General features: G+C 42.8%; 1 protein-coding gene across 3 annotated transcripts in view; it reads right to left on the bottom strand.

The window, feature by feature from the left end:
* LOC142590582 (uncharacterized) overlaps positions 1–17,339 on the bottom strand; it is a 123,886-nt gene that overhangs the window by 46,965 nt on the left and 59,582 nt on the right. For all 3 annotated transcript variants that reach the window (XM_075702887.1, XM_075702888.1, XM_075702889.1), the window contains one exon: positions 2,328–2,469. In XM_075702887.1, the coding sequence (XP_075559002.1) occupies positions 2,328–2,469 (142 nt within the window). The remainder of the gene's footprint in view (positions 1–2,327; positions 2,470–17,339) is intronic.

The raw sequence follows: 17,339 nt of genomic DNA on the forward strand, positions 1-17,339 counted from the left end.
CGCTTCTAATTATATTGTAATTATTATTTCTCGGTTTTGAAGCTTGAAATTTAATTTTCCTAGTTTTTTTGCTAGTTAATTTTTCTTAAGTATAGCTTTTCTAAATTTTCAAATTTTGGGATCAGAACTGTGTCTCTTCTACTGATTCAATTATCGTCATTCTTTTTTTCCCTGAATGCAGGTGAGTCGGAGAGTGCACAAGAAATATGATATAGTGTCCTAGCAGACTGAAATATTTTTGAAATCCTGTAGAAACTCCAACAAGAATTCACACGTGTAAAGCTGCATGCAACTTTAGAATTTCATAACTCTGGCTAAAGTACAGGTACAAACATCCAAGTGCTAACTTGCAGTATTTGAACAGCCAGGAACATACATACTTTCATACTTTTAGCTATCGTGTTGGAGTACATTAAGTACATGCCAAATTTTTAACACAAGAAAAATTGTAACTACTTTTTTTTAATTGACTTTAGAAAAAACTTAATTGCATATTTGTAAGCAACAGACAAGATTAGATGTGTCCTGAAAGTTTCATGTTTCAAGAGCATTGTATGAATACAAAACCAACCAATCATGAGGCTGATGTTCCGTTTAAGCAGCAGTTCCGTCTAAGGGGCGACGCTTGAAAGTGAAAACTTGAAAGTGACTTTCTGGATGTGTTTTTTCTTCAAGTGCCTTTGCCTTATTAATGGTTTGATGAAGTTTTCATGAACCGATTTCAGTAAATTTGGTGTCCTTGTGCTCAGCAACACCTGGGCAACATGCTAGTGCCTAAAGGCTTTCCATTAGTTCAACTGACAAAAGAGGTAGCGGCAGTAAACAATAAACACAATTTTCTCAACTTGTTTTTTTTTTTTGTCAAGTGCTTTTGCCTTACGGAAGTTTTGATAATGTTTGCATCAACTGATTTCAGTGAACTAGGTACGATTTTTTTAGTAATATCACAGCTACATCCTAAAGCTTTCAGCTTTTTTTAAAATGTGATAGATTATTAATTAAATCAAATGTAGGCTAAATACTGCCATATTGCTTTTTTCTTCCCAACTTTGGTATTTATTTGTGATAAGCACAATTACTTTATTTATATTTGTTTAGCTTTAGGATGAGCAGTGGGCCTTTGGAAATGTCTGCATATTCTTAAAAACACCTTATTTGAATGAGAAATTACTAAAAAGGCCCGTAAGGAACGACCTAATTAGGACTATTGTATTGTGTCATATCTTTTGTTCTAAGTGAGATATTTGAAGTCTAAATACATATTTGAAACCAGCATTCTACAATATATCTGCGCACAAAATTTAAGCCTCCCCCCCCCCAAGGTATGCTGAAAAATAAAAAAATAAGTTTTCATGACCCTCATCCCCCCTTAATAAGGACCTGACTGCTGAAATCAACTGCCCAACAAAACAAACACTTTCGATCCTCACTGAGCTTGATCTGCATTAAACTTTTCAAGCACAATTAAAGCAAAGTGCTGCTACATGGTTTGGCTTAATGTTCACCAGGCATTGAATATACATGCATCTGAAGCAGTAATCTCTCATTTTAAAAGATGCTCCTGCAATAATATGAAAGCAAGGCATAAGAAAAGTCTTTAACTCTATAAGGCCTAACATATAATTTTTTAAACGTTGAATTCGATGCCTAAATGCTCTACACGTTGGACACCTAGTGCAAGGGTTCACCCACACAAGCATTTTTTATATGCTGGAGGGAGTTTGCCCCCAGTTGTCAATAGTTCAGCAAAACCATTATTAATTACCATAATAATTATTTGTTACTTAATTATTATTTTATTGTTTCCCTTGTACTAATATACTCACCATGGCCAGGAATGAATGTGAACTAGTTTGAATTTTCTCTTATGTGGAATGGTGGGGTTTTAAAAGGAAACTCGCATTGTTTTTATAATCACGGGCAGAATGTGGTTTCTATTCACATGAAAGCATCGCTAGTTGGTTATTCGTATTCAAGGCAAGAACAGCGCTAAAGGCCCAGATGCAGGTGAAGGCACATGAAAAATGGCACATTGTGCTGTGGGTAACGTTTTACTGGTGCAATCAGTGTTAGCCACTATATAGTTGTCTCAAGGTGGAAAACTATTGTTAGTCACAGTAACCATGCTTAAAATACATAATTTTTTCTCATTCTCTGCCCTCTTGCAATGAGCGCAAGGGTACTAAGCCTGCCCCTCCCAGCAATATGCTCTCAAGAGACCTTCTGCACACTCGTTCATGCAATGCTTTCCATCCTGAAAAAACAGTAAACTCGAATCTGAAAAATACAATTTGTTCTGCCATGCAGAAATAACTGAGCGGACTTACGAAGCAGAGGAGCTGGTTTTGAGACCACCACAGCCACCGGGTTGAAGTGGCTGGGGGGTGAGCCCCGGTCGGGGGGCCGCATCTGGCTCAGCGTGGTCATTGTGCAGCCAATCATGATGCACAGGCCTGCCCAGGACAGGAACTGCATACGTAATGAGGACGCTACATACACTCGAGTCTCGGCGCTTGTTAAGTTGAATCTCTATAGAACGAACACGGATACAATGAATTAACAGATATAATAAAATTAATCTGAGCTCTTTCTCGCCAATATTAGCATGTAATTAATGCAGTAGACATCCCTTAATCCAATGTTTCAGTCAATTCATTTATATCCTGACCAAAGGTTCTGGCCGACGCCCATTCATTTCTATGGGACCAAACTAATTATTTAGAAACTGAAATTAGCCTTCCTCGGCTAATTAGAACTTGGCTGGTCACGACACACGCGCCTGATCACAATGGTGACTGCAGTTCGTGACTCTGCTAGCGGCATCGTAACTCCTGGTCGCACCTGGGGTACAGTAATGTTCCTCTGTGGTTAAACTCCCTGCCTTTTCTCTTCCTTCTGTCTCTGTCTCAAGTACAGTCGCCTCTTGTTGAAAACAGCTATTTTTTGCCTGCACCAGAAATATATTAAAGTGAAAACAGTAGCTCACAATGAATTATAGTTTATTAGTTTAGCAGGCTCTAACTCATGCCTTTTTTGCTAAGAAGGTTCGTCTGAAAACTGCTTAGGTGGTGTAGTCCATTACCAAACGAAAATTATGTTTGCAGCGTTGAACCTCCAGAGCCAGCTTAGCCAGTGTCATTGCCACTGCCATCACAAGATGGCAAACATGGATGGTGACAGAACGAATGTTTTTGCATAGCATGATGACAAGGACGCACTGATTTCAGTTTGATTACAAAAGCACATTCAAACAATAAGTTATTTTGCACATTAAGGTAGCAGCAACATTCAGTTTGATTACAAAAGCACATTCAAACAATAAGTTATTTTGCACATTAAGGTAGCAGCAACAAATTGCATCACATGTTTTTAGCATTCTTAAGAATTGTATACGTCACAGGACGAACTAGTGAACTGGTTAATCTAGGCGTGACCCACAATCCAATTTGTGGTTGTTGTGGAGGCATTTATTAAATGCAGACTATCAAATGCTCTGTAAACTGTCTGAAGGACGGCATCTTGTAGTTTTCAATAGACAGTAATAAAGCACTGTCCGAGAGCAATGAAGATGGACATCAGGTAAACAAATTTCCATTTTTTTGAAGGCGAGGTCCGCTGTCTTTGTGTTTTTCTCATTGGCTGAATTGAAGGATGCTCCTTTTTTTTTTTTTTTTGCTGAAGTATAGACTGCACGTTCAATTTCTAACTTGTTTAGGAGCTCTAATGTCATTTTATGCTAGCTTTCTACTTTGGAGCCATAAACAGTGGGTGCACATTTGTCTTGGGGCTGTTTCAGAATCGAAGCAGATACTGCCGATAAATTAGTGGTGTTTGTCAACATTTTTTCTGCCTCCTGTTCATTTTGATCTGCCCGATAACTCAATTTCGTTAGTCCTGTCAGGTCCAATTTAACCGAACTCGAATGTATATGCTTAAAATGAACACGGATGTTCGACTGTAGTAAGCTAAAGAATAGACAGTGGATCCAGTTGAAACTAATCTGTGGTATGCAAATTACGGTGAAATGTAACCACATGGACAATAGTAAAAGACCACCTGCAAAGAAATTTCAATCTGGATAAATCGGTTATAGATGAGTTGTATATGCTTACTATATCAAAGTCACAACCGACACTAGAATACCTTTGTTATATTCGATATCCACGCATATATTCACTACACTCGGATAATGGTAAACATTCTTATTTTATTTCACTATATATGATAATTTGTTATACCTTTCGATAAATGCAGAAAGATCTATGCGTATTCGCTTGATGCTGATTTCTGCAGTTTATCTTTCCTATTTTATAATCTTTTTTTATATCATCATGGCACGGCTTTCACCCAAGAAAACAAAATCGTTGTTCTCTTATTCTGCCTGTTTCTTACTGAACATCAATGCGCGTAGTTTGTGCAAAAACCATGACAGCATTGCTGCCTTCTCTGAATCGCTCTGTCATTCTTTTTTTCCTTTCTGTGCGCTACTGAAATGTGGTTAGGCTCTCTTGATGGCAATCTGTATGGTTTTCGCTTGTACAATTCAGAATATTGTCACAGTTATTCTGGTCGCTACAGTGGCTCGGCTATATTTATATTGTCTGAAATTAAGTACAAGCGTAGGTTTGACTTGTCTTTAAATGTTTTGAACTGTGAATCCGTGTGGATTCAACCTAATGCTTTCCCTTCTAGGAATCTTAACAATTTGATCATTGCATGTATTTACCATTACACATCTTAATCTATCCTTGATTTTCTTTGTAATTTTGCCACAGTGCTCGATATAATTTCTGCTGAAAACAAGGAAGTTGTACTGGTTGGTGATATCAATATTAATTTATTGGACACATATAACAGCACAATAGCATATAGTGATTGCTTTCTTGGTTTCAGGCTTGAGTCTAATTTCATCCCCTACACGATCTTCACCCAATAAAGATGGTACTCTTCTTGACCACGCTTTAAGCAATATCACACCAATACCACGCGCAGGCGTCATTGATGTACTTATCACTGATCATCTTACTGTACTTGTAACTTTCGCCACAAAACTACCTCACTATAACACATGCTATTTTTGTTCTAGCTTAAATCTGGACAACTCCATCAATACAATTTATACTGACTGGACTTCCATTGAGAATTTGCGTGATCCTGAAACAGCACTAGGGAATTTCTGCTCCTTGTTTCTTAAAGCTGTGTATGCAAACACTAAAAATGTGAAATGCAAGAAAATATTTAAATTTCCACATAATCCATGGTTAACAAAAGGGTTTGTTAACTAGCACACGAAAGAAAGATAATATAAATAGGAAAACTAAAAAAAAACAGCCATTCAATTTTGGTCTAAAACTTAGGTATAAAAAACTTACTACTCTGTTAAATAACTTTCTAAATAAATCTAAGCGACCTTACAAAAAAGAATTTTGTAAGACAAATAACTGCGAGAAAAAATTGAAACTTTTCAATGACTTTTTGAATAGACTGCAGGTTAGTACAATAATTGATAAAATAAATTATAAACAACAAACCTAGACTGAGGCATCTGGCATTGCTAGCTCGTTTAGTGATTACCTTTATGAGGTATACTATAATAGGCCAGTAGCTTCATCGTATCCTATTACACATTGTAAACATAAATTTTTTTTTCTTTCCTGTCACCCCTGACGAAGTGTGGTCTACAATGCTGAATCTAAAGAACTCTAGCGTTGGGCTAGATAATATTTCTGCTTATCACTTAAAGCTCGCTGCTTCATATATTGTGGAAGTATTAAGCAACATAATTAATTGCATATTTAAATGTGGTACATTTCCAAGTTCCCTTAAGCAGACCAAGTTAATCCTGGTGCATAAAAAAGGTGACATTACAGAGGTCCTAAACTATCGCTCTATTTCTATTCTCTCATCAATTAGCGAAATTATTGAAAAATCACTTCTGAAACGTATTAACAAGTATCTAGACAAATTTATGTTGCTAAAGCCTTGCCAATTTGGTTTTCGTGCAGGTAGTTCAACCAATTTAGCTTTACTATCATTAATCGATTTCTTACAGTCTTCCATCGACAATGGCGATTTTGTTGGTTCTGTATTTCTTGATTTTACTAAAACCTTCAACACCGTTAATCATAATATTTTGTTTACTAAGCTGGAATCATTGGGTATAACTGGCTCACCTTTCTCTTTTTAAAAAATTGCTTCTTTGATTGTGAACAATCAGTCGGCATAGGTGGCATTTATTTAAATGTTAAGGTTGTTAACGAATACCACAGGGCTGAATACTTGGGCCTTTATTGTTTTATATCTACATTAATGATTTACCTGATTGCATTAATCTTTCTAACGTTGTCCTTTAGAAAGATGATACCACCATTTCCATGTTACACAAATCGTTAACAACGCTAATCACTAAGCTGTACAACGAATTGACCAATGTTATTCAATGGTGTTCTTTAAACAGTCCAATTTTGAACCCACATAAAATTCAATTTTATGATTTTTAAACCATCTCAAAAAGTTCTCCCTCATCTACCACAAGTGTCTATAGGCCATCGTTTAATCCCAGCGGCCGATTGTGTAACTTACCCTGGCATAATGCCCCCGTAGAGGCTGTATGGTACATCAAATTTAAAAAAAAAATAAATAAAATAGTGCCTAACTTGCACTTTAATAATCTTATTGGTTATGTTATGCAAAACACTGCTTTTGGTATAAGAGCTCTCATTAAATCTCGTACATTTCTTTCTGTTCACGCCATATTGTCTTTATACTTTGCATTCATACATAGTCACATCACATATGGCATTACTTCACGGGGAAATACATAGAGCTGTCACCTTTCATCCATACAGCACATTCAAACTCAGTCCATTCGCATTATTACCAACAGTTGTTTTTACTCTAATGCTGCTCCGCTCCTTCAGGCTAACTTCATTCTTCCTATATCTGGCTTGTTTAAATTTCATTAAATTTAATTAAATTTAATTAAATTTCTGCAGTAGCTGCGCGGCGCAAGGAAAGTGGAGGAACTACCTTTACGATGAAATGGAAGGCGCGGGTGGCATGTGCAATACTCGAATGGCAGCAACTTAGATCGCAGTCGCCACGTTTTCAACATCGCGCATGCGGAGTCTGAGAAATGGAATGAGGCACTGTAAAATGTGCAAAACTCTGATTGCTGTTCTACATTAGTTCTGCGGAGTTGGTGGCAGTGCAGTAGATAATTCCGAATAATTGAGCAGGTCTGAAAAATTAGTTGGTGAATTACTTTCCTCAATATCAAATTTTTTTGCTGCTATTTTGTCAGCTTCATGCTAAGATTACGGGTCCTTGAACGTTAACCTCTTAGCATTTGTAAATACAGTCAACTCTCGTTACAACAGAGCCTGATAATCCAACAAAATACAGTAGAACCCCGCTGTTACGTTCCTCACTGCTGCGTTTTCCCGGCTGCTACGTCGTTTTCATCCGGTCCCGGCATAGCTTCCATAGGATCCAATGTATAAGGAACCCCGCTGTTACGTCGTAGCTGTGAAAACGTTCCCGCATGATACGTCCCAACTTAGCCCCCCGAACCCGCCTGGGCTAAAGTAGGCAACGCGCTCCAACCGCCATTTTGGCTTTTGACGAGTTTTGGCCGGGCTTGGCTATGGAACTGGCTGCAAGAAGCCGCACGCCAGTTCGAGAGGCCGCCATCGAATTGGCGTGCGGCTTCTTGCAGCCAGCTCCATAGCCAAGCCCGGCCAAAACTCGCCAAAAGCCAAAATGGCGGTCACATACGACGACTACGTCGCCGTGGATGTTGTTGTCGGGACGTCAGAGTGTCAGAGCATCGCCGAGATCGATGGGATCTCGGTCGCGAGTGAAGTCGCAGACTGCGATGCACGAGCCGCATGATGCCGGGGAGTTGCCAAATCGTAGCTTTCGAAAAGCCGTTGCGGCTCTGGACCTCCTCCGCAGGTACGTCGCACCTCACAGCGACGCTGACAGCAATGATTTCTAGCTAGCGAAAGAAACGGCAAGCCACAATTCTGGACTTTTTTTTAGGTCCTAAGCGCACTCTGTGGAAATAAATTGTCTATAGTTGAAGCTGCACTTTTTTTCATTCATTTTCGGAGCTTTCCTCACTGTTACGTTTTCCCGGCTGTTACGTTTTTTTTCCCCGGTCCGGTGAAAAACGTATGAACGGGGTTCCACTGTATGTCCGTTTTATCCAAAGTCCGTAATATATGAAACTCCACACTTCCGAAGCTTTCGTCACAATGTCTAACAACTTTATTGCAAAGAGCAAGACAAACATACAAAGCAAAAAACAAACAAAGAAGTCGCAGTTTCGCCCGAAAGGCGAAGTATCAATGGCGATAGAAAATTAAGCAAGATAAGCACGGCAGCAGCAGCAGCGAGTGAATTTACCTTCGTGTTGTCTCTTGCTTCAACACGAACAAAATGTTGAAAGCACAGCGCATACAAAGCTACCGGCACTGGGTGCACTTTGTCCACATTGCAGATCGCTTTCAAGATACAGCGGCTGCGCCGTAAGCAGCTACCATCGGAGTACAACATGCTCTCTCTCGCCTAGTCCCCACCCCGCCTTCCTCCCTCGCGCGTGCGCAATAATGACTTCAGATTATGCAAAAAATTGCCGCTAATTTCGTACGCTGTAGCCAATAATCTGTTGTAGCATGGTCTATTAAAAACGAACTTTTTTGCATTAAGGGACCCTGAAACGCTTTTGACGATTTTCTACAAACGTATTGAGTCGTTAGAGTAGGTCCTTCTGATCATTAATTGACACATCTAAGTGCTCCGCGTAAAGCTTGTAATTTATTATAAGGTTTTAAATATGCACATCGCTGCCGATCGCAGCACACTGCTCGGCGGAATTTTAAGCCGCCCCTACCCATATGACCGAAATCACCCATACGACGTCAGTGGGGCGAGCTATCCGATAGGCTGACAAGGGCGTGTGATCGATAATTTTTCCAATCTTATGGTACACAAATGATCTTCGTAATAGTTGGAATGTTAGTTAATTTGTTTTTATGAAAAGAAAGTAACATAAAGAGAATGCACAAGAATAATTTTTCAGTACACTTAAGCACTTCCGGCACACAGCGTGTGTCGTCTGCTTGTGTTACAACGTACTCCATGTTGAAGAGAGCTCCGCGGTCAGAGTCGGTCTCAGTCTTTTCGCGAGCACTATGATTCGACTTTGTTGCCTTGTAGACTGCAAACGTAGCGGTTGGCAATATGTGAAGCTGCGACATCGTGTCCCTCTGCAAGGCAGCGTACGAGCAAACTGGCTGCTGCGCATCGGACTGCCGCTATCTGATCGTCGCCAGGATTTGCGCGTTTCTGGCCATCACTTTACACCGGAAGATTACTAACGCAATCGCGTTTCCAGAGTCCGGTATTAGGGAAAGCGCAAGCACAAGGGGACAGAGTCTGGCCGCTTGACTTTGCCATAACGGGATGAGCCGTGAGATGAGCAGAAGGGCAAATGCGAATGGTCTGCACGGTGCAGCCTCCTGGTGGCACAGAGCTCAACCATACACAGTAGCAGCAACGAAGTGTATCCTTCTTTGCTGCTGGTGTGTATTTTTCGCAGGAGTGTAATCATGAACACGTTGTTTTTATAAATGTTTAAAATGTTTTACACTTGGTTAGAGCAATATTAGCGCTTTGTTTGGCTGGTTAAGCTCTGCACCAACAAGTGTATAGACCCTGCGGACCGATCAGGCCACTCACGTACGTCTATGCTAAGGTTCCTTCATCAGCTTGAGTTTATGCCTACAGTCATTTGCCGAAATGACCAGCTTGCCTGTGGTTACCGGAATACAATACATGTTCGGCGCTACGACAGAATGCTCGCAACGCACGCTGCTTCGATAGCTCTCGCTTGGGGTCTACGGCCAAGCGGCTAGCGGAGCAGTCTCGCGCGGGCAGGGCCGGGCTCCAAAACAACCGCAAGTGGACGATGTGACGTCGCATCGTGACGCTGAACCAGTGAAGGCGGAGCTTAGCCCCGCTCGCTCGGAGAACGAGTTGAGGAGGAAAAGCATGGCTAGGGAGGAGGGTAACTTCTAATCACTTGTAGCTCCATTAATATGTAACGCTTCACTTAAATTGTGGTGCGAATGTTCTACTTAAGCTGTACCCTACGCGTCTACAAAATTTGTCCGAACCGTTTCAGGGGCCCTTTAATAGAATAGCTATAACTAACTAATGCTGAAATATGGTCTGTTATATCCCAAAGTCCGTTGTACGCAGGTGCGTTGTAATGAACGTAGACTGTATAAATGGATGCAAACATCCCAGTGGCATGCTTAGATTCTCGTACCCACAGAGCTTCTTCGTCTACATCATCGAGGAACGAAAGCACAGGAAAGGCCCCGGCCAGCACAGACGTATTGGAGAAAGTGTGGCGGAAGTCACATGCTGTTTATCGCAAAGGACCAGTGGGACTGGTACCTCAAACGTCAACGTTGCCATAGCAACCACGCTCCTGAAGCTCTCGCTGCTGCTCTAGGCTTCTGAAAAGTGAGGTAGGTTTTTTTCGGCCCGTGTCTTTCTCACAGCAGATTCTGTTCGTGAGACAACCTGACTGGAGTGTAGTGTGTAAGCTTGAAAATTGTGTTTTGGGTCTGAGTTTGAGTTGTCAGTAAGCAACAGACACACTCAAGTAATCATGGCGTGTGTCTTCGTTGTCTTCAACAGGCCACGGAAAAGCATAGGAGCACGTTTGCTTTGCTAAAGCTGTTACAGAAGCTTCGTAGGCTCTGTTCTGATGCATGTCAGCAGCACCCACTACTGGCGGCTCGTAGCAATGCAAGTTCAAAGCTCCCGCCTATCTGCTTCGGCGAGCTGATTGGAGGCGCAAGGGGAGATGGCACACCAACATGGCTGCATTTCCAGCTTCAAAAACATGACGTCAAGGCCTCTCTTATTCTGTTTTTTTCCTCCATGGTCTACATGTTTTGCATATGTGCAGCCTCTGAAAAGTGTTACTTTGGTTACAGTGCAGTATCACTTTAGAGCAGATTTTTGTGACTCTGGTGACTTATGTTATAAGCGGTCTACCCTCTAATACTTCTGCCCCACAGACAGCCTTAACGGTTAAACTAGCTATGGTTACAGCCGACTATGGTTACTGCTACAGTTGCAGACTCATTTTTCGGACTCCAAAATTTCGGACATGCTTGATTATTCAGTCTGCTTCGCGGCACCGCTATTCTCCCCATAGACCATAATGTATAACAACTGCCGAAAGTTTGGACACCTTGCAAACTCCTGCCTGATTTTTTTCAGACACTCTTTGAGCCAACTCGATCGAGAGCACTTGCACCATGCACCGACTCTGACGGGTGCAAGGTTCGACTTGCTGAACGCCATTTTTGTTTTGAACGGAGCCTCCTTGCTGCCCACAAAGTGGCGCTACTGCAAATCCCCGCTCATCAACATCGTTTCTGCCTGGTTCGATAGAGTGGCTACAGCAGTTCTGGTCTCAGCTTAGTAAGCCATATCAAAATAAGCATCCTCTAGTGAGAAGGACTGAGCGTTCATGAGCATTCACTTGCTCCCTTTTTTGCCAAAACTAACAGTTTTAGATACAGTTCTTTCCCTAAAACAGTGCAAGATTGGAATTCGTTACCGGCGTCTGTTTTTTCCTCAAAAAATTTTTCTGATTCGTTACATCGTCTACTTACCTGATAATATGTATGTTTCGTATCCGTGTGCTGCTAATATTGTATAATTTTATTCTTTGGTTTATTCTTTTGGTATCCATGTGCTGCTAATATCATATCATTTTATTCTCTTGGTTATGTAACAATGTAAATTCATTCCTGCTTGGGCCAAGCAAAGGCCTGCAGTATTCTGAAATAAATAAATAAAGACAATCCAGTAGCTGATTTCTGCGTGCACGACGCTGCGAGTAGGCCACGCTTTTAGTTTGTGCGACTGGTGTCGGCGTGACGGCGTGGTGGTGGTTGCTTTGTGTGTTGTGTCAAGGTTGCGGTGATCCAACGCGGCATACGGAAACATCGCGTCAAGTGACAGTGCCCGCGTAGAGTGCGCTAGGGAATCCGGCAAGCGGGTGCTGGGAGGCCTAGGATTTGTCGCCTTCCGATGTGCTCCCTACTGACGCCGAAAATGTTCTGCCGAGACCTGCGCAGTGGTTGCATTGCGATTCCAGACACTGTCTCATTTGACAGTTTCACAGCTGCCGACACTGCTCGCTGCTGTACTGACATGCGCAGAACTCGATGACGGTGAGATCATTCGTTTCTGCTGCACCACTGGATGACGACTCCAAGTCTTAAGATGACGCACCATGTGCTATGGTGCCGTCGCATGCGGAGCGTGTACAAGCAGTGACTGTGCTTTCAGCCGCCTATAGTGACCGTACAACACTCTCCGAGATTCAGGCTTATCTGATTGCGTGCATACGGAACAGCATGCAACAGCGCATTCACAATATCTTCAAGCCTACTGCCGAGCCCGAATAAGTGCGTGGAAATAAAGGATTTCTTTTTTTTTTCTTAATCTGCTTTTTCGGACACCTGTTTATTCGGACATTTCCGCAGTCCCTGTTAGGTCCAAATAAACGGTTGGCAACTGTAGTTACATGGAAGATGTAACCATAGTTAGTCACCTAAGCATAACATGGGAATTATGGAAAGTGACGATTCCGTGCGCCCACATGCACGCCATGAGCCCCGAGTAGAGCGTAAAGCTCTTGCATGGCTTCTTCCCATGCGGGATGTCGGGTGGCATCGCGCCAGTGCCACGACATACCCTCCACACCTTCGAACTGGTTACAGACGTACAAAATCACGTTGCTGCAGAGCTCCGCGCCTGTGGGATCAAACAAAAAACATAACATGGGCATCGAAATCAGCATAGCCAGCGAGCACCGAAGATGAGAAGGCTGCGAGCACTGACAAAGCAAGGGCCCCAGGTAAGCATGTCGATCCCATCCTTTGTGACGTCTCGCCTCTGTTCGCTGCGCGAGCCCGGCAAACATCTTGGTTGTAACTAGCCTGCTTCGAAGCGAATCCTCTGGTAGCGACAAACGTTGTTGTGCTGGTTATTCAGCAGTGTGTTGTTGTGTTTCTGCTTGTCCTGGCACCTCCAAAGCCCAGCCCTACAAGGTGAGCAATAGAAAGTTGGCCATAAAGGCTAAGTCTTACGTATGAAGGTGGCTTGACAGAACCCCCATCTACAATGGTTATCACAAATTGAGCTTTGCAACCAGTTTCCCTTCACAAAGAGAGAACCAGACAAGATGGCAGGTTCCATAGCAGTTGTAAGTGCAGCAGCTTTGTCTGAATTGTGAAACCAAAGGCACATTAACTGACCAGCTGTGACCACACAATCCTTCATACGTGTTGGGAAGATCTAGAGGCATACTAGATTTAGAAAATCAGCCACAAACAAGAGCAAAACAGCCAGAAAATTCAATCTCAAACAATGCATTGACTTGGCTGTTCTACTGGCTTCAACAAGCAAGGGTTCAAAGATTGATTTCGAATTCTGTGTAGTGGTGAAGAACATGCGACATAAGTACGATTTCACACTATCATTCATGAAATTCATAATTGTTGCACAAATTTACAACTTAAGAATATTTTATTATAGGTAGCTAAATTTGTAACAAATATGCTCATATGATTACCATGTGATCATGTTCTTTTACCTAACCAAGCCTGCATAGCAACAGCAAACCAACTTCGACGAAATCATGGTTAAGCCTAATTATGGTAAAGGCTGCCCATGTAACAGGGGTTATGTGACCCCTTGTTTTGGCATTACACTGATACCTTATTAAACCGTAGTTGGCTGGAGCTTGTAACAAGTACCGTATTTACTCGCATAATGATCGCACTCGGGTAATGATCGCACCCCTGAATTTTGTCGTCAAAATTAGATTTTTTTTGTTTCCCGTGTAATGATCGCAACCCGAACTTGCCGCAGCGATATGTCATGTGCCAAGTCTAGCTAATAATGATCGTGCTTAGCATCTGTCGAATGCGAACGACTCTTTAAGATAAACCAAGCGGTCTGCATGCACCAAACATTCTTAAGCAGATACCCCATTTCATTCCGTTGATCACTTTCCGCACTTGCATGGCAAAAACAAAAGCTACAACCAAACTTGCCTTTATTATGTGTAGGCTTTATAATGGTTTTGGTCACCAAAAACAAAAAAGGCGCCTTTCGATTCTTTTCATCTGCACTCGTGGGCACGCAACAAATCGCGGGTGGCAATGATAATAGCCACATTTACACTGATACGTTAAAAGTGTACCCTATTCGTACGCCGACGCTTGTAACACAGCTAAGATATTCGCCCACCCTTAGCGGAAATGTGCCGTATTAGGATAGTAGTGAAGACAGATGCCGCAGTTTCTGCAGCATGCCGGCCATGCGTTTCTATGTCACTGGCAGCTAAGTGCGCCCATCTGTTTCTGTCCCCTCAAAGCGGAAATGTCTACGTTATTGCCGCAAACTTGCCGATATTAGCGATATTATTCATCACTGATACGGAAGAAACTGTTTCAATGCACGTAATGTACTCACGAGAAGAAAAAAAATCGCATTCGGCGCGTTCGGCTTGCTCCGCTGCCCGTCATCTTTGTTTTAGTGTCCCACACCCGCATCTCGCAGCAAATGCGGGATGAAAAAAAATTCTTTCTTTTCGCGGGAAATTTAACCCGCGTAATGATCGCACCCTTGAATTTGCGTAAATTTTTCTTACAAAAAAGTGCGATCATTATGCGAGTAAATACGGCATACACTAAATGGTAGTACTGCTTAACCGAAATAGCCTGAGATCGTCCACTTACCTGTCAAAAAGGAACTCAGAGAGAGTGCGACGAAATGGGAAAAGACATGCAGTACTTATGCACTTCGCGCGACAAAAGTGCTGTTTTTGTTTGATGCCGCGGCGGCCTAACAGCGATGACCGCAGCCTCAAACTTACTGAAGCTGCTAGCCAGCTTTTCAGCCAGCCCCCTCTTCTCGGCAAACACTCGCATGGCAGATTCCTCGTTGGCATTGCATATTCTTCATGCACGGATGCGGTAGCATTGCAGATGTCGCGGCGCACCCTTTTCATCTCGGGGTGCTGTTCTTGTCGTGATGATTGCATTCATGCGGCTGACGTAAAGTGGAGCTTCTGCCACTGTCAGGCCTGAATTGCCTGTGCTGTCGCTTTCCGGGTTGTCCTTATCACTGTCACTAGGTGACTCTTTGGCAACAACAGAGGCAACGATGGCAAAAAGTCAAACCTCGTAGCCGACATCTCTTCGCGGTCGCAGCAGCGCTGCCGAGCAACTTCTTCGCATTCCAAATGCCAAACACCGTAGTCAACAGTAGATCCCTGTCGTGTGCCAGCACCTACTTCTTCGTGTCACGTTCGATAGCACAAATGATGTCTCATTTTTGTTCTATGCTGAGCACTCAACGTTTTTTTTATTCGAGCTTCGGCAATAACGCGGCCATAACGCTCTCTGGCACAGCGCCAAAATGATGTTGATGTTGATGGGGCTTCACGTGCAAACGCGCAGGGTGCTTGGATACCATTGTTCTGATCTCAGAGGCTTGTTGTTCGGCCGGGCGACCCGATGGAGACTACGCACCGCCGTGTTTGCGCGATGAAAAGTGGAAACACTACGTGTTAACCGATACGTACGCAATAAGCTGGTACAGTTTATGCGGATACAAAATACATTATGTGCAATGGCCGCTGAGTCGAGGATTTGACTTTGCTACTTTTAAAACGAAACTACTGTCTAAGGGGGGACGTGGCTTTGAAAATCAACTTCCTTATTTCTTCATGGATTTTGGTGAAAATTGGCACAAATGTTCAGAATGTCTCCCTAATGCTTCCATGAAAGTTTCAAAGCGATACCTTGAGAAGATTTTATTCAATTTTATTGAGCCGAATTTTTCTCCCTCCTACTTTCTGGAGAGCCTGCGGAACTTAAAAAATGTGACAGAAGGCTTGTTAAGTATTGACTGCATAGCTAAATGCGTGCTGAAGGTCGTGACATTATTGCATTTTTTTTCCGCAACACAAATTCTTTGGAATGCCATATTTTATGTTACCTTCACATCAAGCATACTTTCAGGGAAGACGAATAGCCATACCGTAAACTTACAAATGGTCAAGATAAGAAAGCGAGAATGTCACGACCTGCACTGCAGCCCAAGGAACGTGAAAAAAAAAAACAGTCAAAATATGTTCAATGGTAACAAAGAAATCAGCTCCAGAAACTGAGCAGAAAGGCAGAAAAACAGTTTTGAGAAAACGGCTCTCAAAGTTTCACCTTCTCTTTAGTTCCCTAAAGAAACCAAATTTGTAGCCTTTGGGGTGTTTTGTGATGTGGGGCATCTTGTACATGTGGCCTCTGGTCTGGTGCGCTTCCCCCCACCCCCTTTTTCTTTTTATAGGGCATTCTTTGCTGCTGCTGCTCTACAAAGAGCATGGTGCCTAGGTTTCAAACCAAGTGAGGTGCAGAACTCTGTGTGGGCATGAATACAGTTCCAGTGTACATTCAGGCAGCCTGTACCCGCAGGCTGCCTGACTGATAGCAACCTCAAGTACAATCAGTGAGGCTTTTTTCTTTTTGGTAGAATTGACCATGTTACTGAATGAAGGCTCTGAATGTCAGCAGCCTCCCGCGTCGTCGTTACTTGACAATGGCTGTAGAACTTAGGATCAGAAAGCCAGTGATAGATATGCAGCTGCTAGATGCTTTCCAGAATTTTACTTTTGTATGATGCCTCAATCACTTCTGCAGCCAGGTGTCTGTGCCAGCCCAAGGAGCCTAATGAACAGAGCTCATGACGAGGTTCTCTTTATGAAGGGGTGGTATGATAGATATTGCTACGAGCTATCGTGACAATATGATAATAGAGTGAACGCGCAATATGTTTGGTTGCGGCTATGAAGTGCCGACGTGCGAAATGCCTAGCCGCAGATACAAGGAGCCTACGCGCTATGTGCTTAGTCGCACAGTTCGAGGCGCCGACGCGCGAAGTACCTAGCCGCGCAGTCCGAGGTGCCGACACACAAAATGCCCAGTCGCGTGTGCTCGAGGACGCGCTTATTCGTGCAGTCGAGGCGCCAATGCACAAAATGCTTAGGTGAGGTACCGAGAAGGCCGCGCGCTATGTGCATGATCGCCGAGTCGGAGACTCCCTATGCGCGAAATGTTTAGCCGCGTGTCCTAGGATTACGTGCGCCAATGTGCTTCGTCACAAATTCCGAAACACCGAGTGCTGAAAGGCTTAGCTGCATGCCCGAGGATTCCGCACGTGAATCTTGGTTGCGAAGT

This window comes from Dermacentor variabilis, chromosome 8 (genome assembly GCF_050947875.1).
Source record: "Dermacentor variabilis isolate Ectoservices chromosome 8, ASM5094787v1, whole genome shotgun sequence".
In the NCBI taxonomy this organism is placed as follows: domain Eukaryota; kingdom Metazoa; phylum Arthropoda; class Arachnida; order Ixodida; family Ixodidae; genus Dermacentor; species Dermacentor variabilis.